Raw genomic sequence first — 18,101 nt, forward strand, 5'->3', positions numbered from 1 at the left:
AGGAAGCCCATGTTTCATAGTTTCATAGTAGTTTGGGGTCGGAAGGGACAGATCTTCTAGTCTGACCCCCCTGCCACTGGCAGGAGTACACACTGGGATCACACGACCCCAGACAGGTGTTCATCCAACCTCTTTTTGAATTTACCCAAGGTAGGAGCGAGGACCACTTCCCTAGGAAGTTGGTTCCAGATCCTAGCCACCTTAACAGTGAAATACTGCCTCCTAATCTCTAACCTGAACCTATTCTCCAGCAGTTTCTGGCCATTGTTCCTCGCCACCCCAGGTGCTGCTGGGGGGAATAGAACCCTTCCTATTTGCTGCTGATCTCCCCTAACGAGTTTGTAGGTAACCACCAAATCCCCCCTCAGCCTCCACTTGCTGGGGCTGACCAGGTTCAGGTCCCTCCGCCTCTCCTCAGAGGGCCTGCCCTGTTGCCCTCCAACCAAGCGAGTGAACCTCCTCTGAACCCTCTTAAGGCAGGCCACATCCTTCTTAAAGTGCAGTGCCCAGAACTGCACTACTCCAATTGTGGCCTGACCAATGTCATGTAGAGGGGGAGTATCGTCTCTCTGGACCGGCTTGAGATGCATCTTTGGATGCATGACAAGGTGCGGTTGGCTTTGCTGGCTGTGGTCTGGCATTGGCAATTCATGTTCATCTTGAAGTCAATAATGACTCCAAGATCCCTTTCCGCCTCTGTGCTCTCAAGGGGGGAGCTCCCCAGCCTGTATGTATGCTGTGGATTCCTTCTCCCCAGGTGCAGCACCCTGCATTTGTCTACATTGAACCCCATCCTATTACCATCTGCCCACCTCTGTAGTCTGTCTAAATCTAATTGCAGCCTCTCTCTCCCTTCGAGCGTGCCTAGCTCTCCCCACATCTTGGTGTCGTCGGCAAACTTGAACAGCGTGCTTTCTACCCCCTCGTCCAAGTCGCTGATGAAGATGTTGTATGGTGTAGGCCCCAGGACTGAGCCCTGGGGTACCCCTCTGTTCACATCCCTCCAGGTCGAGTACAACCTGTCCACCATCACTCTCTGGGTGCACCCCATCAGCCAATTTTTGACCCATCCAACTGTGTAGGCATCAATGCCACAGTTGCTCAATTTATAATGAGAATGGGGTGAGAGACAGTGTCAAAGGCCTTCTTAAAGTCCAGGAAGACTACATCCATGGTGACACTATCATCCAGGGATTTAGTTACCTGGTCATAAAAGGCAATCAGGTTGGTCTGGCAGGACTTGCCTTTGAACCCATGTTGATTTCCCCTGGGCATGATCTCCCCTGCCAGCCCCTCACAGATGTGATCCTTGATGATAATTATTTCAAGGATTTTCCCCAAGACGGATGTGAGGCTTATGGGCCTATAGTTTCCTGGGTCCTCCTTTCTCCCTTTCTTATAAATGGGGACCACATGAGCTAGTTTCCAATCTCCGGGCACCTGGCCTGTGGACCACAATTGCTCGTACAGCTGGGCCAAGGGCACAGCAATGACCCCTGCCAGCTCTCTCAACACCTGTGGGTGGAGGGCATCAGGGCCCGCAGATTTAAAAACATCCAACCCTTCCAGAAGATCCCTAACTACATCTGCACAGACCCAAGACCTGGCAGTGCTATCCCCAAGATTGCCCCTACCTGTGGTGGGCGAGCTGTCCTGGTGCCTGTCCAAGAAGACAGAGGCAAAGAACTTGTTAAAAATGTTGGCTTTCTTATCTGGCGTAGCCACAAGATTACCATTTGAGTCTAGTAGGGGCCCTACATTACCCGGTGCCCTTTTCTTACTCCCAATGTATTTGAAGAAGGACTTTTTGTTGTCCTTAATCCTGGTTGCTAGCTTGAGCTCCACCCCCTCCTTGGCCTTCCTAATGGCCCTCCTACACTCACGGGCCAAGGAGGAGTATTCCTCTTTTGGTGAGAGCCCCTCCCTTCCACAGGGTGTATGCCTCCCTTTTGGCCCTCGGGCATTCTCAAATGCCTTTGCTGAGCCATGGGGGTTTCGTAGTACTCTTACCCCCCTTCTTTCTCTCGGGGACTGTCACACTCAGAGCCTGGAGGATCGTCCCTTTAAGGTACGACCATCCCTCATGGACTCTCATATCTTCTACCCTTTGGGCTCTCAGTGCCTCCCCCACTAATCTCCTAAATTCATTGAAGTTGGCCCTTCTGAAGTCAGGGGCTTTAGTCTTGGTATAAGCCCTCAACACCCTGCGCTGGATGGTGAATTCCAGCAGGCAATGATCACTGTCACCCAGGTGGTCAAGGACCTGCAGTCCCCTCACCAGGTTGGACCCAGTGGCCAAGACCAGCTCCAGCAAGGCATCACCCCTAGTGGGGCTGTGCACCTCCTGGACTTAGTGGACTTTATTTTTCCTTCCCTTTATGGTGCATGAAGGAGATCTGGGAAAAGGTTTTTCTTAATCTGTGGCTTTAAAAGAAAATTCTTTGCCCATGTTTTACCAGATGTTCCCTAAACAATATTGTTAGCCTCTGAGGAGGCTAACACAAATGTGCTGAATGATCGCAACTTTTCATTTTAGCCCATCACTAATCAAAGCTTGCTCTCTTCTATGGAACCATTTTTGGCACACTAGGGTTTTGTAATGCTTAATTAATTTCTGCAAAGCACTTTTAAGACCCTGGGATAAGAGTCTTGAGAGGAGTAGAGGTTATTATTGATAAAAATAATTGCTTCCCATCACCCCTAAATGGCCACGTAATTCAAAGCAATCATTTGGTTTTTAAATACTCTCTTCACTCTCTTAATCTAAACTTACACTCCTGTTGCTGGTTTGGGATTTGCTATTTTCAGCTTCTGGCCTTTAAAGCCAACTCTAACCTGTTGGGGAAGAGCTGTTGCAAAGTGGCTTGCTTTTTGTTTTGATTTGTGTTTGGAAAACTCCTTACTGGTCCCAGAGCTCCAAAGTAGCCAAAGAAAAATAAAAATGTAAGCTTCTCTACAGAGAATTGGTAAGGGCCTTTCATGGACCAGTTCCAAATTAATGCAAGTATATGGAGAGACGGGAGGAATCATGCTTCAGCTGTGCCCCCAGCACTACAGACGTGGTGTGATAGGCCTTGTCCGCTCAAGGAAGCTCTGCTGATTTTAAGTGTGCCAGGGGGACTCTGAAAAAAACTTTCTCAGTTGGACCAGGCTATGCTGGGAGCAACGATAGGGCATCCTATCCTAACTGACAAAGCTGGGCCAGCAGAAGTCCATAGGAAGTGCAGCTCTGGAATCTGTGTGGTAAGAGTGATTTAAAAGGGGCTTAACCGGGTATGCTCTTAACCATATTGAATTGAAAATAAAACCCACTGTCTCCAGGGCTGGAGACCCAATGGATTTGGAGCAGCCTGTGATAACTTATGATGGCCCAGCAGGCGCAGGATTCATAATGTTTGCTTTGTATATCTAGGGCGTGATTTTGCTGCAGCTGGTCAAAAAATGCCCCAAGAAGTCCTGTCTGATTCTGCCTCCAGTTGCTTGAAGGACAGAGCAGTTTATTCTGAAGCCCTGACTCAGGTTCCAGCTTTTACCAGCATAAATTCACATCCAGCCTCTTAAAATTTCTGAGCCTCTGATTTTGTGTGAGGGGGAAGGGGGTCAAAAGTCTCAGGTGGGGTTGAATGTGGGTAAATCTCAGCTAGTGGGCTTGGGAGGCAGAGACCTTCAGGCCTGGTCAGCAGACCCCAGGGACTTGCCACTTGCAGAAGGTTGCCTGCCTGTGGCTGTAGGCATGTATGGACTATGTATTGGTCTGAAAGCCCTTTTCCTTTATGCTGGGCTGTGTTCCTTCAGTGACCTCAGATTCCCAGTCAGCTGTCTCCTTTCACATGTGGGAGCACTCAGACCTGGTGCCATGGCAAGGTATCTAGCAAGCCAAATAGCTCCACACTGGTATTCTGTTATAGATGGGGAAACTGAGGCACAGAGAAGAGGAGGGACTTGCCTAAGTCTCGGTGAGCACCCTCCACCATCACTGTGTTGGCTCCTATTCTGGCAGGGAGATGTGGCTGCGGGGGGCTGGGTGCAGGCAGGCAGTGTTGGGTGAGGGAGTGCAGGGAGGAGCTGCCCAGCCACGCCAGCATGTGCTGCACGTGGAAAGAGCAGTGTGCAGAGCTAATTGGACACGCCTGGTGTGACAGTGCTGAGGACCAGCATGTGAACTGGGGGATGACTGAGCATGCGGTGTGGAGATGGGTTGCCTTGGGGACTTACGCCAGGCCTCTCTGCTTGACATGCTTCCTCTGTGGCTTGTGGCCAAAGGCTTTGCAGCAAGAGGTGGGCAGGTGAGCTGTCCTTGGATGCCCTGCCAGGCAGCTCAAGTGATCCAGAGATCTGCTGCTTCCTGAAGTGGTCTGTCAGGACTTGCAGGCACCGAGTGCTGCTGTGAAGGGGAAATGTCCCTGGACAGGACAATGGGTACCGCAGACTCGCGGATCCCTGAGACACCTTTTGCAAACCCCGCTGTTCTGCAGGGGTTGGCATGGATGGTGCTTGGCCCTGGCTCCTGGGAGATGGCTGCTTCAGCCTGGAGCTCTCTAAGCTAGCAGGGGCTTGACATGAGGCAGCAGTGACACCTGGGGGCTAGGAAACAGGACTATCTCAGTCTCAGCCTGCTGTAGGGCTGGAAAGGGGGAAATTGCCTTTCTGTCATCTGCCCAGTATGTTGTTTGGCTTGTTAGCATTTTCCCCTAGTCCCAGAGCTCCTCATCCTTCCCTGAAGCAGAGCCTGTGAGCAGATCACTGCCTGCATTCTCCACTGCTGCTGGGGGTTAGAGCAGGTCCCAAGCTCTGAGTCAACAGTATAAAGGTGTTGCAGAAAGTCACTAGAATGGTAGGCTATATTAGCAGCAGTGCCATGCATGAGTCACGGGAAACGATCCTTTTGCTCAGTTCAGCACTGTAGAGGCCTCGCCTAGAGCACTGCTTCAAAAAAGATGTGTGCGAACTGGAACGAATTGAGTGGAGAGCAAGAATGGTTGGGAAGACCAGGATTGATTGTTTTGCAGAGGAGGAGACTGGGAGGGTACCCTTCCATATACTTGAAGTGTGGAGTCTACCTGTTATCTGTAACTGCAGGGGACAGGACAAGGACTAATGGTCTGAAATTGCAGCAGTGGAGATTCAGGCTGGATGCTGGGAAGAACTTCGTCTGAGGCTGGTGAAGCACTGGGACAGATGATTAGGAAGGCTGTGGATTGTCTGTTTTTGGAAGCTTTTAAGTGCAGATTGAACAAGCACTTGTCTGGGATGGGTTAGATGGGTGATCCTGCCTTGAGCAGGGGGCTGGACTAGAGGTGACCTCCTGAGGTCCATTCCAGCTTTTCTTTCTATAAATCTATAGAATACCAAGGCAGTGGGTTCCCGTGTCCATGGGCTGGGCATGTGAACAGCAAAGCCCCTGCAAGCACCAGTTTCCTGTGGTGCCCCCTACTTCTGCAGATCCCTCACTGAGGGCATGTTCACCTGGCACCTCTGGCATAGCACGAGGAGAGCCCTAGTGGAGTTGGTATTAATCTGTGCCCAGGATCTAGATGGGGCTTCAGTTTCCCAGCAGTGCTCTCTCCTGGAGGCATCAGGGAAGTTCATGCTGTATCAATTTTTTACCCCCATCTTGTTTTCTCCCCACCCTGACACCCCTTGATGGAGTTGCAGGGAGCATTTGGCTCTGCCCTGCCAGAGTGGGGCTCTGTTGGCACGTGAGTCTTGCCCTGGGTCTGGAGCACTGGACCATACAGTTAAAATCCCAAGAGCAAAGCCAACCAGTGAACCTCATCTGTGTAAACCCTTGCTGTGGCCCCACTTGCCACGCTGCCTGCAGGCCCTCCCTGCAAGTGAGGCTGTCTGTACTTTCTCCCACCTCTTTGTTCTAGGTCCATACAGCACAACAGGACCCCGACTGTTGGCTGTCATCTGGAATACAGAAAAGCCTAATCTTGCTCCTAGGTCCCTGGGCCAGTCCTGTGGAAGAAGCTTCCTTGCCTGTACCTGGCATCCAGAGGCCCCTCTGCTGTCAGCTGTGCTGGGCCTGTGCATGCTATTGGGGTCAGGGATTCCTATGGATTTAGTGTGATTTACCATATGCTGTTGTCAAATCCTGGCCCTCGGCGGGGGGGGAGGGGCAGGCCCTTTCAGCTAGCTAAATGCTGCTTCAGCAGGGGGTGGAAGGTAATTCTTGGCCTCTGCAGCAGTTTGAGGTATTAGCTGCATCTCCAAACAGCTGGGGAATGATTTGCTTCAAACCAGTTCCCTGCCCCCACCCAAACCCTCTTCCTTTAACTGCAGTTGCTCCTCAATTGAGAGCAGCTGCAGCTTGCCCCACCACAGGCCAGGAGGCCAGCAATGGGTTATTGCAAAGGGCCAGGAAGGCTTTTTCTTTGCAACAAGAGGGGAGAGGCACCAGTGGCCTCAGCCTGCTGAAAGGGAGCTGAAGAGGGGAAGCCAGTGAGGAATTCTGCCCTGCCTTCACTCCCTCCAGAGCTCAGCTGCCTGTATGGTTTCTCCACTTCTTCCCCTTTCATTCCCCCCCTTCCCTTCCCAGTCACTCAAAGGAGCATCCCGCCTAGTCCTCCCTGTCCCTCAGGGTGCGTGTGTGAGACTGCTCCCTACCATTGGAGGTCTGCAGCAGCTGCCTCTTCTCTCCGTTGCTAGTTCAGCCTCCCAGTTTCACCATACTGGATAGGCCTTGCTCTCTGCTGCTGCAGACTCCCAGAGCTGTAAAGATGCAGGGACCAAGGAGCATCACCCCAGTCCTTGAAGTGGAGCGCTTGGCACCTGGGCCTGGCAGCCTGGGGATTCCTGCTCTGCCTGAGATGTTTCATGTGGCCACAACAAGCAGCTAGGGGAGCGTGGTAGGGACTACGGGTTCATGAGTGCTTGTGAGCAGTAGGAGAGGCAGGTGCTTTGAATGGGCTTGTGGGCTCCATGCTGCTCATTGCCCTCCTCTTCATGAGGATGCCCCTGCCCACAGCATTCCTCTCCCTACACCCCCTCAAAGAGCACACCAGGGAGGGGCTGTTTGTTCCCCATGCCACACAGGGGAAGGACACTGGCATTATGTGAATCCTGGCAGGTCTATAGCCTGTTCTGAGCTAGACATGGAGTGCTGCCCCCTGCCCCCATGCCAGCTCAGGTGCTGCATGAGGCTGGCCTGCCTGCCCTATCTGGGTGCTGTCAACTTTCCACTGGGTTTCAGGATAACAGCTGGCCTGTCTGGGGGAGGTCTAGTCCTGAGCTCTGCTGTGCCAAGCAGGCAGAGGGAGGGTGGCTGGGTGTGGGGGTAGGGAAGACACTGCCTCAGCACAGACAGCCCATGGCACGGGGCCTGTCAGAGTATCTCAAGGGTTGGTGTTTATCGGGACATGAATTCAAATGGGCCGGCCTGGCATGACGGCAGCTGCCCTTTCCAGCATGCACGGAAAACGCATTTAACCCAATTAGCAGCAGTGCCACTCCACGTCTACCTTCTGGGCGGCAGCTGCCTGCTAGTGATTCAGCCCTCACCAGTGTCTGCTGTGATCCTGTCACTGCTTGCAAGCTACATGGGGCCTGCCCTGTCTGTGTTGTGTTGGGAGAGTGCCCACGAGAAGCCAGAGTGGGGGGTGCCTTAGACTGAGTTTAGGATAGGGAGCCCCCTCATCTCATGGAGGTTAATGTTGCCAGTCTCAATCAAAGATTTCTGAGCTGTGTGTGTAGGAAAGGGAAGCCTAGGGAGGCTAAGCCACTGGAGTTACCCAGCCTGCCTGATGCCAGATGTCCATCTGGGGTGGTAGGACAGCCAGAGCCGTGTGCAGCGACTCTAGCTGGCTGGTGCTTCTTAGTGCTGTACATTTGGAGGGGGGTGGCCAGGAGGGGCAGGGCATCATCTCTGGGTTGTGCTGTGAAAAGGCAGGTCTTGCCCTGGCTGTTGAGTATCACTCGTGCCTTCAAGAGATGGCTGTGGGGCTGGTTCTGCCCTCTGCATCTGAAGTTTGTGTGCTCTGAAGGTCCAACGTCTCTGACTGTAGCACCCACCACAGTGTGCCTCAAGGGAGCACAGGGTCCCACTTGTGCCCCTCTGTTGGCTTCCCATTTTGACACCACATTACATTTTTCGTGGGCTTGCAATTGCAATTCAGGGCCCTTCTTTGCTCTACTGCCCCCCAATTCCACACTCTGGCCAAACTTGGGTCATCTGTGACCAAATTCAGATCTGAAAACCTTATCCAAGACTGTCCAAGCTGTATTTGAGAGCTGGGGTCGCTGCTCCCCTTAGTTTTAGTGGAACTTTAAAGCAGTGGTGAAGATTTTTGTTTCCTGCCTCTGTTAGGAGAGCTCACTGCATTACAGAAGCTGTCCATTGTGGTTCCTGTTAAGAGTTCAGCTTCTTGCTATGGGCTGGAGCAGGAGCCCTGGGCTCAGGCCTAGTGGGTCTGACACTGACTTGGTCTGCGGCCCACAGCTAGATGCGGTGCTTCCTGTGCCTAAGTTTCTTTCCCTCTACAAGGGGAGTTAAAATCTTTTTGCCCTCCTGTACTGCCTTCCAGCCAAGGATCCTGCAGCCTTTCACCTGCATTACCTGTGTGACAGGTGAACCTTGCACACCCCACTGCAGAGAGGAGGAGACTGGCACAGATACCAAGCTCGGGCATTTGGCCCAGATCAACACAGGGAACAGAACTAGAGTTTCCTAGCTGTCAGCCCCATGCTGTAACCACTACACAATGCTTCCTGCTCTGTGCACAGTGAGAAGGAAATGAGCTTTTCAGGAACTAGATACTGGGTCACGAAAAGGCCATGAGCACACTGCGATCCCATGGCTGCCGCCAGAAGGCTGCCTGGCAAAGGAGCTAGGCTGGCTCTGGCCCCTCCTTGCCTTGCTGCTGTGCAGCTCTTGAATTAAAACGCACAGACCTGCTGTGTTTACTGCAGCTCCTTCCTGAGGGAAGGAGAGGGCAAAGCAGGCTGTGACCCCAACATGAAGCTGGTGCTTCCATCCAGCCTGCTCTGAGGACTGCTCTGAGCTGCAGGTGCTTCGTGCGTTTGTCCTTCCCTTCCAGCCGCTCCTGGATGAGGCTGAATCATCAGCCTGAAGCCAGTCACGAGCTGCTCTCTTTCTGGCTGATGGAGGGCCACAGGCCTGGCTTGCCTTGGTTCTTTCTGCAGACAAAACACAGGCACCTGCATCCATAGCCCACCTGTGGGCTTGCATGGGTGTGTTCATAGCCACGCACAGCTGGCTTCTGTGGACACCTGAGCATGACTGTCCATGTTCGGACCCCCCAGCTCAGCTCATACAGGCCAGCTGGGAGTGCTGGCCAGCCGTTGCTGACCTGGCCTGGATTTCGCCTGCATCCCAGGGCTAAGTGTTTCACACCCCAGGCCCAGCCCAGAGCCACTGGATTTGTTGCTGCCCTGGATGTTTAAGGCCACACACATAAGCAAGGGCTCTGCACAATCTCTGCTAATGTCTAACTTCCACTCCTGTGTGCTGATGAGATTAGCTGCTGCTGGTCAGGGCTTATTGATCCACCTGCTGTACACAGGAGCACAGGTGCCAACGTAAAGGTTGACAGGCTGCCCTGTGACTCCCTGCATCAGCCCTACTTGCTAACTGCAACCTGCAAGCCTGCCTCTCCTGGTCTAGCACCTGAGAAAAGGGGTGCTTCCTCCTCCCTCCCATGCCCTGCAGTTCCCCAGCTAGTTTAGTTCTTGAGCAGGTTCTTCCTGTGGAGCAGAGCGAGAGGATGAAGGACCCCAAATTCATCCTGCTTGAGATTTGTGCTGTAGTCTGAAGTCTGGTTTGCGAGACAGCTGAGAGGTTGGTTCTGGGCAGGGTGACGACGTCCTGGATTGGCTGGGACAATCCCAGGTTTTGTAGGCTGTCTCGGCATCCCAGTCACTAGAGAAAATGTAAGCAAAAGTCCTGCATTGATAGGAACCTGGGAGCTGCGGGGTCAGGGTATGTGCGTGCTTATGTACACACCGTGCTGTCCTACCCAGCCCTGCTCCTGGGAGCTGCAGGCCGAGGTGTGTGCATGTGTATGTGCATGCCTTTTGTTGCCCCTCACCCCTATCCCGGATTTCCCTAAAATAATGATGTTCCCCCTAGTTATGAGGAAATGAGGAGCAGATTTTAGCTTTCTGGAAACTACGCCTTAGATGGGTTTTTACAGACCTGGTAGGGTGAGGGCAGACGGTCTGCCTTGTGGCACCTCCCTGAGCTTTATGATGTCTGTTTTGTCTCTTCTTCCTAGTGGGTGCTGGCGTTCGAGATCTTTATACCTTTGGTGCTTTTCTTCATCCTCCTGGGGCTGCGGCAGAAGAAGCCCACCATCCCTGTGAAGGAAGGTGAGTGGGGGCAAGAGGCTGTGGGGAAGGAGCTGGGATGCTCTGGTTGGGGAAACCTCAGCTTTGAGGGGGATAACAGGGAAGAACCCAGGTGGCAAAAACCCACTCGTTGCCTCCATCGTGCCTAGCTGAGCCTCCAAAGAGCCCTCAACTGGCCCAAGGCTCCCACATTGTGGGACCTGCTGGGCTCCTGACCAAGGCCAAGGCATGAGGCCTTGTGACCTCCTGGGCTTAAGACATGTTCAGTAGACACTTGTCCTCCCAGTCTCCTCAGCAAGGCTATGGGGCAGCTCTCCGATAACATTGGGGGTGTCTGGACAGCAGGAAACGAGCAGTCTGTCTCCTCTTCCTATGTTGCCTTTCTGGAGTCGCTTCTTGCTGTGGTCTGGCCTGGGCCACGGTTGCTCATCAGGGCAGCCTTTGAGGACTGCCACTGAGGGGAGTCTGACACCTCTTATGCCCCTAATTGGCACCATTAGACCTGACAGCTGATAGCCCCCTAGTATCCAGAGGTACAGTTCTCCCACAGGTCCCTGGGAAAAAGAATGGCTCAGCTGACTGTGTGGATGTTTCCCCTCCAGTCCTAGTGACACGCACTGTGGGGAAGGGGTAGCCCTGTTGTGCAGCAATCTTGTGGGCCCACTGGTCTGGCTGAGTGGCAAGGCTGCTGACACCTGAGCCAGTGCCAGTCTCCTGCGTTAACTTGGAAGTGAAGCTATGCCTTGGTTCAATCCAGCCTGACTTTCAGTCACTTTCCAATGATGGCCAAGCTGACCACTCCAAGACCTTGGGGTGGGCACTTTCAAGGATTCTTCCACTGCCCATGTGGGTAAGAGCTGCCACAGCCCCATTGGAAAGACAGCTCTAGCCAAGTCCCAGATATGTGGGAATCAGCCTCTGGCTGGTAGGAAAGCAGCACTGCAAGGCAAGGCACCTTGGAAGCTACCCACAGGCTTGGGCCATCTCACTGGGGCCCTGGTGTACGGGGGCAGGCATTGCCGGGTCGGACATTGTCTTAGCAGCGTGGAGTGGAAAAGCAAATAGGAATAGTCACTGCTGAATGCAGGGCCAGGCAAAGATTTCCAGGATGGCAGAAAAGGGTGGGACAGGTAGCCCACACACCCTTTCCTGTCCCCTGCATGTAGCAACCCACCCTCTCCAGATCCATTCTCTCTGCATCCCCTGCTGACACCTGGGTGACTTAGGGAAACCAAGTGGGGGCTTTGGATAGCATTTTGTTTTGGGGAAGGGCAGGGAGAAGCACGAAGAGCGAGTGCAGGAGCAGAGCGGAAGCACCTAAGCATGTGTGAATGTGCTGCCCTGGGAGCAAAAATGCTGTGGTGCTGGGTAACGGTGATCTGAGCCTGTGTTTCAGTTGTTCCTTGCAGTGGGCTCCGGTGCTGCACGTGGAGGGGTTGTTGGCACCGACGATGAAGAGCGCCCTGATGCCATGCTGTCACTGTGGTTCTTCGAGCTGTGACTGTTCCCATTCTGGTCTCCCCATCTGACATGCACTCTTTTTTTTTGTTTTTGTTCTGTTTTGTTTTTGTTGTTGTTTTTCTTACACACGCTCTCTTTCTTTTCCCCACCGTCACCCCCTGTCTTCCATGCTGCTACTGCATGCTCCAGTCTGTAAGTTGTTGATTTGGGTTGGCGCTTCCCCCTCCCCCATCCCCAATCCTTCCAGCAAAGTATTCTGGGAAACAGCAGCCGTTGGCCCAGCTTTCTTGACTACTTTGACTAACACATTGATTTACTCCCCTGCATTTGTCTCCTTGCCCAAGGGGGGGGGGAGGTGGGACTGGTGATGATGAACATGTATAAGTGTACCACGGCCACGCAAATGCAGGAAGACCCTATGTATGTGGTCTGCAGCCATCGCTACCATCGGATACTGACAACTTTCCCAGAATCCTCCAGTGCTGGCCTGATGGAGCTCATGGCTACAATGCTCTTTGGCTATCTCCTCATCCTCTTTCTTTTTCTTTCTCTTTGACCCCTGTTATGTGGCCAGGCTTTGTCTGAAGTTTAACACTTGCTGAACCTGGCTGTGGCTGACTGGAGTTATGGCCAGGTTTGGTTTGGGCTGTGCTAGCATTAAAAGAGGAGGAGCTCCTGCCATTCCAGCCACAGAGGACAGGGAGCTATCGTGGACCACTGTGCATGCAAGTCAAGGAGCAGCTATGCCCTGTCCCAGCCTGCTCCCCCTTCCATTAACCCTTGAGGCACTCTTCTACCCAGGATCAGAATCAGCACTTAAGCACCACCTACTCTCTCTGGCACGCTTTTTTGTGTGCGCGTCATGGGGCATATTGGCCAGAGCCCATCCCATGGGTTTGTCTGTGCTGTGATGACAGCCACTAGGGTGACCCACAAAGAGCATAACTGTTCCCCACATATATGCAGCCCAACTTGCACTTGCAGTTTTCACAACTGAAGCACATGCTGATAATGTCCAGAACCTTGCTCTATGCAGGGCTTTGGGATGCAGGAAGATGCTACTTCCATGACCAGATTGGACCATGCTGAAACAACGTGGCTATAGCATGTGGATGGGCCCTGGTATAGATGGTCTATGAGATGTATCCCAGAGAAGGAGAGCTGAGATGTGCAACCTTCGTCTTTTCATATGAATCTGGTTTATAGCATGAGTTGTCCCAGAGACAATCCCAACCCAATGCTCCCATAAGGGTTTACCAAGCATGGCTGTTCTGGATGTGAAGCCACAGGGTGCATACCCACTTGTATGTCTTGCCTGTTATTTTCTGTGTGGTGCAAAGCCCCTTCCTGTCAGACCCTTCTGGCTTGTCCTAGATGCCATATCACTATATTGGCATTTCCCAGATATGCTGGTGCTGCTACAGGCTGTTAACCTGCCTAATTTGCTCCTTCCCACCAGAATCTCACTGAATCTACATCCCGCATTGGATAGCCTGGTTGAGGTTTGGCCCCAAAAGATGTGGGCCTGCATGAGCATCTTCACCAGTCCCTGCCTCTTTGCATTTCCATTAGGAACACAACCCTTTCTTCAGCTTTAGTTCCACTGTGGGTGGTGTCAAGGCCTGGGATTTGGGGAAGGTGGAATATCTGGCCTGCCCCAGTTCCCATGAACCAGAGTTACTGTTGTTGGCCTGATTCTAGCTCTAGCCTGTCATGAGTGAAGTAAAACAGTGATGACCCTATTTAAGGGAGCCTGGAAGGCTGACTGATGGGGGGGGGGCTCTTCCCTTAGAAAGATCCTGCACCTAGTGGGAATAAGGAACTTAGCATTAAAACGAAAGCCTGGCCTAACAGCGTCCTGGTGAATGCTCTAACAACTCTTCCACCACTCTTCTGCCTGCCTAATAGAAGGTGAATGATTTTCAATGCTAATGCTTGCCAGGAGACTAAGCAAGCCAAGGGCTTCTGCACTCAGCCCTGACCCTGGCCCTGCTGTCTACGGCAGTGCAGTGATGGGGTCATGCTAACACCTCTGATTCACTGGGCCTATTTAGTCCATCAAAACTGGCACACTAGGCCATGGTGGAAAGAAGCGCCAGCCAAGCCTAGCTGTGTCCCTAGGGGGCACTCAGTGTGCGTTATCAATGATCGTGGTGGGAAGCCGCTGCTTGCTAATGGCCTATGTTTAATCAGTGCCCTCCCCCACCTGGGGCCCATTAGCGCACACTCGGCAGCGCATTTGTTCCGCTTCTTAAATTTGAAATATTGGGATTGTGCTGGGAACGGCAGTTGCATGACGACACTGGGGCCTGGAGAGTGAGGCAGATGGGGATGCTCCGTCAGCACAGCCTGGCTGGATGGGGTGGCTCTGGAGACCTTGTGGGCATGGGGCAGAGGGCTGTATCTTTACCATACCTGCCTGATCGGTGAAGCTAGGGGGAAGGCTGCCTGTGAGAATATTCATCTAGGATATAGGTGCCTTGATTGATATTCTCAGCTCTCCTCTCTCTTCTCCAGGTCTCCCTCCCAGTTGCTTTTTTTCCCCAACCTGCCTCAGTTTCTGCTTCTTATGAAAACTCCCGTGTTTCATCTCCACCAGCTGCAGACTGAGGCCCCTGGTGGGGGGATGTGAGGTGGCCCATTTGACAGGGTTTGGGGAGCTTTTAGTGCTGTCAGTTACTAGCCTGTTCCCTAACCCAGTGTCCCTGTTCCTCCTCCTCTTCCTCCTCTCTGCAAATCAAACTGTGTCTGAGATTCACTAATGGGCTGATCAGAGCAGCCATTGGGTTTGCAGTTTCTCTAGGGCAAATGTCAGAAGTCATTCCACCAGCTTCCTTGTCCTCAGGGCTGGAATTGGTAGGCTTTATAAGTGCTCTGGGGAAGCAGAAGTGAATATGGGTCCCTACACATCTCTTTCTAGGAGTGTGATCACCTCTCTGGTGTGACCTGCTGTGCCACGCAGGGGAGACTGGTTCTGGTTTGGTGTGGGGAAGCAGGAAGTGCCCTGTGATGCCCAGAGGCCTGAAAAGCAATGAGGCCAGAGAGCAGCCCCATAGGACAGCTAATGGAAGACCGTGCCAAAGGAAGTGGGGCTCCATGACCTCTGACCTTTACCCTCTGACCTCCTTTGACTTGATGGAGAAAACTTATTAGCCAATAACCATACTGATCTAGCACTCATGCTTCTCTCTTGAACTCGGTGTGTGTCTCTGTCTTCTTCCTACCTTGTCTCCCTATATCTTCCCTCTCTTTCGTGCTGTGTCTCCCTCTCCAGCTTTCTACACAGCAGCCCCTCTCACCTCTGCTGGGATCCTGCCCGTGATGCAGTCCTTGTGTCCTGATGGGCAGAGAGATGAGTTCGGATTCCTCCAGTACTCCAATTCCACGTGAGTCCACCCCTTCTCTGCTTGTATTTTTTCCTTGGCCATGACTACCTGTCATGCATGCATGCGCTGTCTAGCTATGGATTTAAACAGAAACCCTTTTAAGACTTTGCTGTAGCAGGCAGAGGAGATTCAGCGTCATGGCTAAAGCATAGGACCCCAATATAACTTCTGTTGCCTGCTCTGCTGCTCACTTCCTTTCCCCAGACCTCCGATGCAGTGAGGCTGCTGGCTCCCCCCTGACCCCCACCCCCATTTTGCAGAAGAGCTGTGAGGATTATTTGCTCACAAGTCACTTTGAATCTTGCCTGATGGAGATCCCTGCATGAATACCATGTATTATCAGGACCAAAAGCATTATTAAACTTTGTTCTTTGCCCTCTCCTGGCATTGGCTGGTGGCATGCCTTCTCCTCTGAGGAGGTGAAAATATGCATCACTTCTGTTTGCTGAATGTCAGGTTCAAGTTGGTTTTGTTTTCTGTTTCACATTCACCATGACGGTGCCATGACCTGTGGTCCCAGCTGCTGCCTCCGTGCCTTGGCCTCCAGCCTTAATGGCTCCTCTGCTTTCCCACCTGGTTTGGCTTTGCTTTCTGAACTTCTTTCTATTCTCAATCACTGGGGCTTTGGTTTGCCTCTAGACTATAGTGAGAAGGGATCATCTCACCAAGTTTCCCGTTTGTGCCGGTCTCAAGCGGTGCGTCACAGCGGGGGAAGAGCAGGTTGTTTGTGGATGCGGCCTTCTGACCATGAAATCTTGTCCACTGATGCTGATCTCATTGAACATTACAAATGGTCTTCCATTTGTTCCTGGCCGCATTTATTTATTCTCTTCTCCTGTCAATATGCTTCCTTGCCCCACCCCCCTGCCAATCACTGGGCTATGATCCCCATTCAACCCGTTCATCAGTATACCCCGCTGGCCTTCCCCTTCCCCTGTATCCTGCAGGGGCTGCAGAGTATTGCTGCTCTGCTGGGGCTTCGGGGAGGCCTGGGAGAGCTATACAAGGAGAGGGGCTGGCAGGCCAGTGCCCAGAGAGGGGACCTGGACAGCTGTCTGGCTTTGGGAGTCCCACTTGTCACTGCTGACTCAGGCCTGCTTGGCTGAATGCAGATGAGGTTGCAAGCTGTTGCTGAATGAGTCACAGCATTTGCCTCGGGCCGGCTCCAGCAGAGTGTAGAGGGCAGTCGGGAAGGGCTGAGCTGTACAACCGGGGGTGTGCAGCGAGCCAAGGACATCTGTCTGCCTCCTGGGGTAGTGGAAACCTGCACCTGGTGGGGTGGGGGGATCCTGCTTCTCTCCTGTGGCTGACCTCCCCTCCTTGAATCTGAGAGAGCAGGGAATCTCATCCAGCAACATGCACATGCTCCATTGCTCACCTTTTGTGGGGAGGGAGGAAGAAAACTCGCTTACTGACACGTGCTCCAGTGCCAGCCCTCTCACCTGGCTGCGTGTTTGCCTTCCTCCCTGGCACTTGTCAGCCTGCCCGCTTGCCGGCAGTGGTGCTGTGCCCCATGCTTCCTCACACCAGCCTCCCTACTTGCCCTCAGGGTGACCCAGCTCCTGGAGAGGCTCAATGAGGTGGTGGAGGAGAGCAACCTGTTTGACCCAGACCACCCAGGGCTGGAGGAGGAGCTGGAGTCCTTGCACCGTCGCCTAGAGTCTCTCAGCAGCAGTGAGCCCAGTTCCATGGAGACCCACTTCAGCAGTCAGGCAGGTAGGTGCAGGCTGCAGGTTCAGTCCCCCCATCTCTCCTGATAAAGCTGCCTTTGGCAAGCCAGGGACTTGGCTCCAGCAGTGGATGGGGAATACCTGGGAATAACCATATTGCTGATAGCAAAGTCCTCAGGGCAAGAGGCCTGGTCCTCTGAGTCCAGATCTGTGTCCACGTGTCTCTGACTGCAGACCTGAGCATCAGAGCCAGGGCTGAAGCTTGAGGCCATGTTTGACTATCAACCAGAGATTGGTTGAGAGTGGAAGGAGCACTTGCACTCTGGGCATGTTTCAAGGGGTACTTGCACTCTGGGCATCCATAGAATGTAACAGAGTGGAATATGTTCACACGCACACCCCAAGTAAGGCAGTCAGGTGTATACGGGGCCATAATCATCCACAGATTTCAACCTGTGGAACCTACCAGTCCAGAGGAGAACTGGACCCCGTGATATCTGCCATTGAGGTTTGTTATGGAAGCAGCACCCTCCCTCCACCCCCAGCCCCAAATTACTTGGTGATGGGAGGAGAGAGGGCAGATTCAGTATCTTTTGGATGATGATGATGAATTGGGCATGGTAGCCCCAGCATTCCTGGGCATGGCTCTCCTTCCAGTTCAGTGGTGCTGTGTCTCCTCCCCAAGTCTGAGCAGCACCCTGTTGCAGCCACTGTCCGTCCCAGCTCCCTCGCCATGTGCTCCATAGAAGCCATGAGTCTCTAACCTGTTCTTCTCATTTCCCATCAGCATCTGGCTTCACCTTGGGCTCTGCAGCAAAGGACAGGAATGAACTTCACCACTTCCTCACCCAGAATCTCTCCCTGCCCAATGAGACAGCCGAGCTGCTGATGGGCTCCAACATCAACCTCAAAGAGGTACGTGCCCATTTAGGGAACCCATCTCTGAAGAGTACTGCTGCAGTGCTAGAGCATGTGGAAGCCCTTGAGGCCTAGTCCTCCAGAGTGCTGGTCAGAGAGAGCTCCCCGAGTCTGTAGATGCTCAAGCCAATCCCAACTGATCCCTTTATCTGGCTAAGGCAGTGGCTGGCAGTGTCTTGTGGCATAGGTCAGAATGGCCCAGCTGTGGTCCTAGGCAGGTCATTGCTAAGGCCTGTTTCCTGTCACTACTGCTGTCTGCTGCTGCCTCTTTCCACCACCCAGATGTAACATGGCCCAGGAAAGTTCCCATCCTCAGTGTGATGCAAGCAAAGCCCCAATTGCCAAATACCACTGCGGT

At 53.0% G+C, this 18,101-nt stretch overlaps 1 protein-coding gene across 2 annotated transcripts in view; it reads left to right on the forward strand.

Annotated features, from left to right (window-relative positions):
* The window catches only part of ABCA2 (ATP binding cassette subfamily A member 2), an 87,465-nt gene that overhangs the window by 20,849 nt on the left and 48,515 nt on the right, over nt 1-18,101 (forward strand). For both annotated transcript variants that reach the window (XM_059715515.1, XM_059715516.1), the window contains exons 2-5: nt 10,236-10,329; nt 15,044-15,155; nt 16,705-16,871; nt 17,613-17,740. In XM_059715515.1, coding sequence (XP_059571498.1) covers nt 10,236-10,329; nt 15,044-15,155; nt 16,705-16,871; nt 17,613-17,740 — 501 coding nt within the window. The remainder of the gene's footprint in view (nt 1-10,235; nt 10,330-15,043; nt 15,156-16,704; nt 16,872-17,612; nt 17,741-18,101) is intronic.

This window comes from Alligator mississippiensis, chromosome 12, assembly GCF_030867095.1.
Source record: "Alligator mississippiensis isolate rAllMis1 chromosome 12, rAllMis1, whole genome shotgun sequence".
Lineage (NCBI taxonomy): Eukaryota > Metazoa > Chordata > Crocodylia > Alligatoridae > Alligator > Alligator mississippiensis.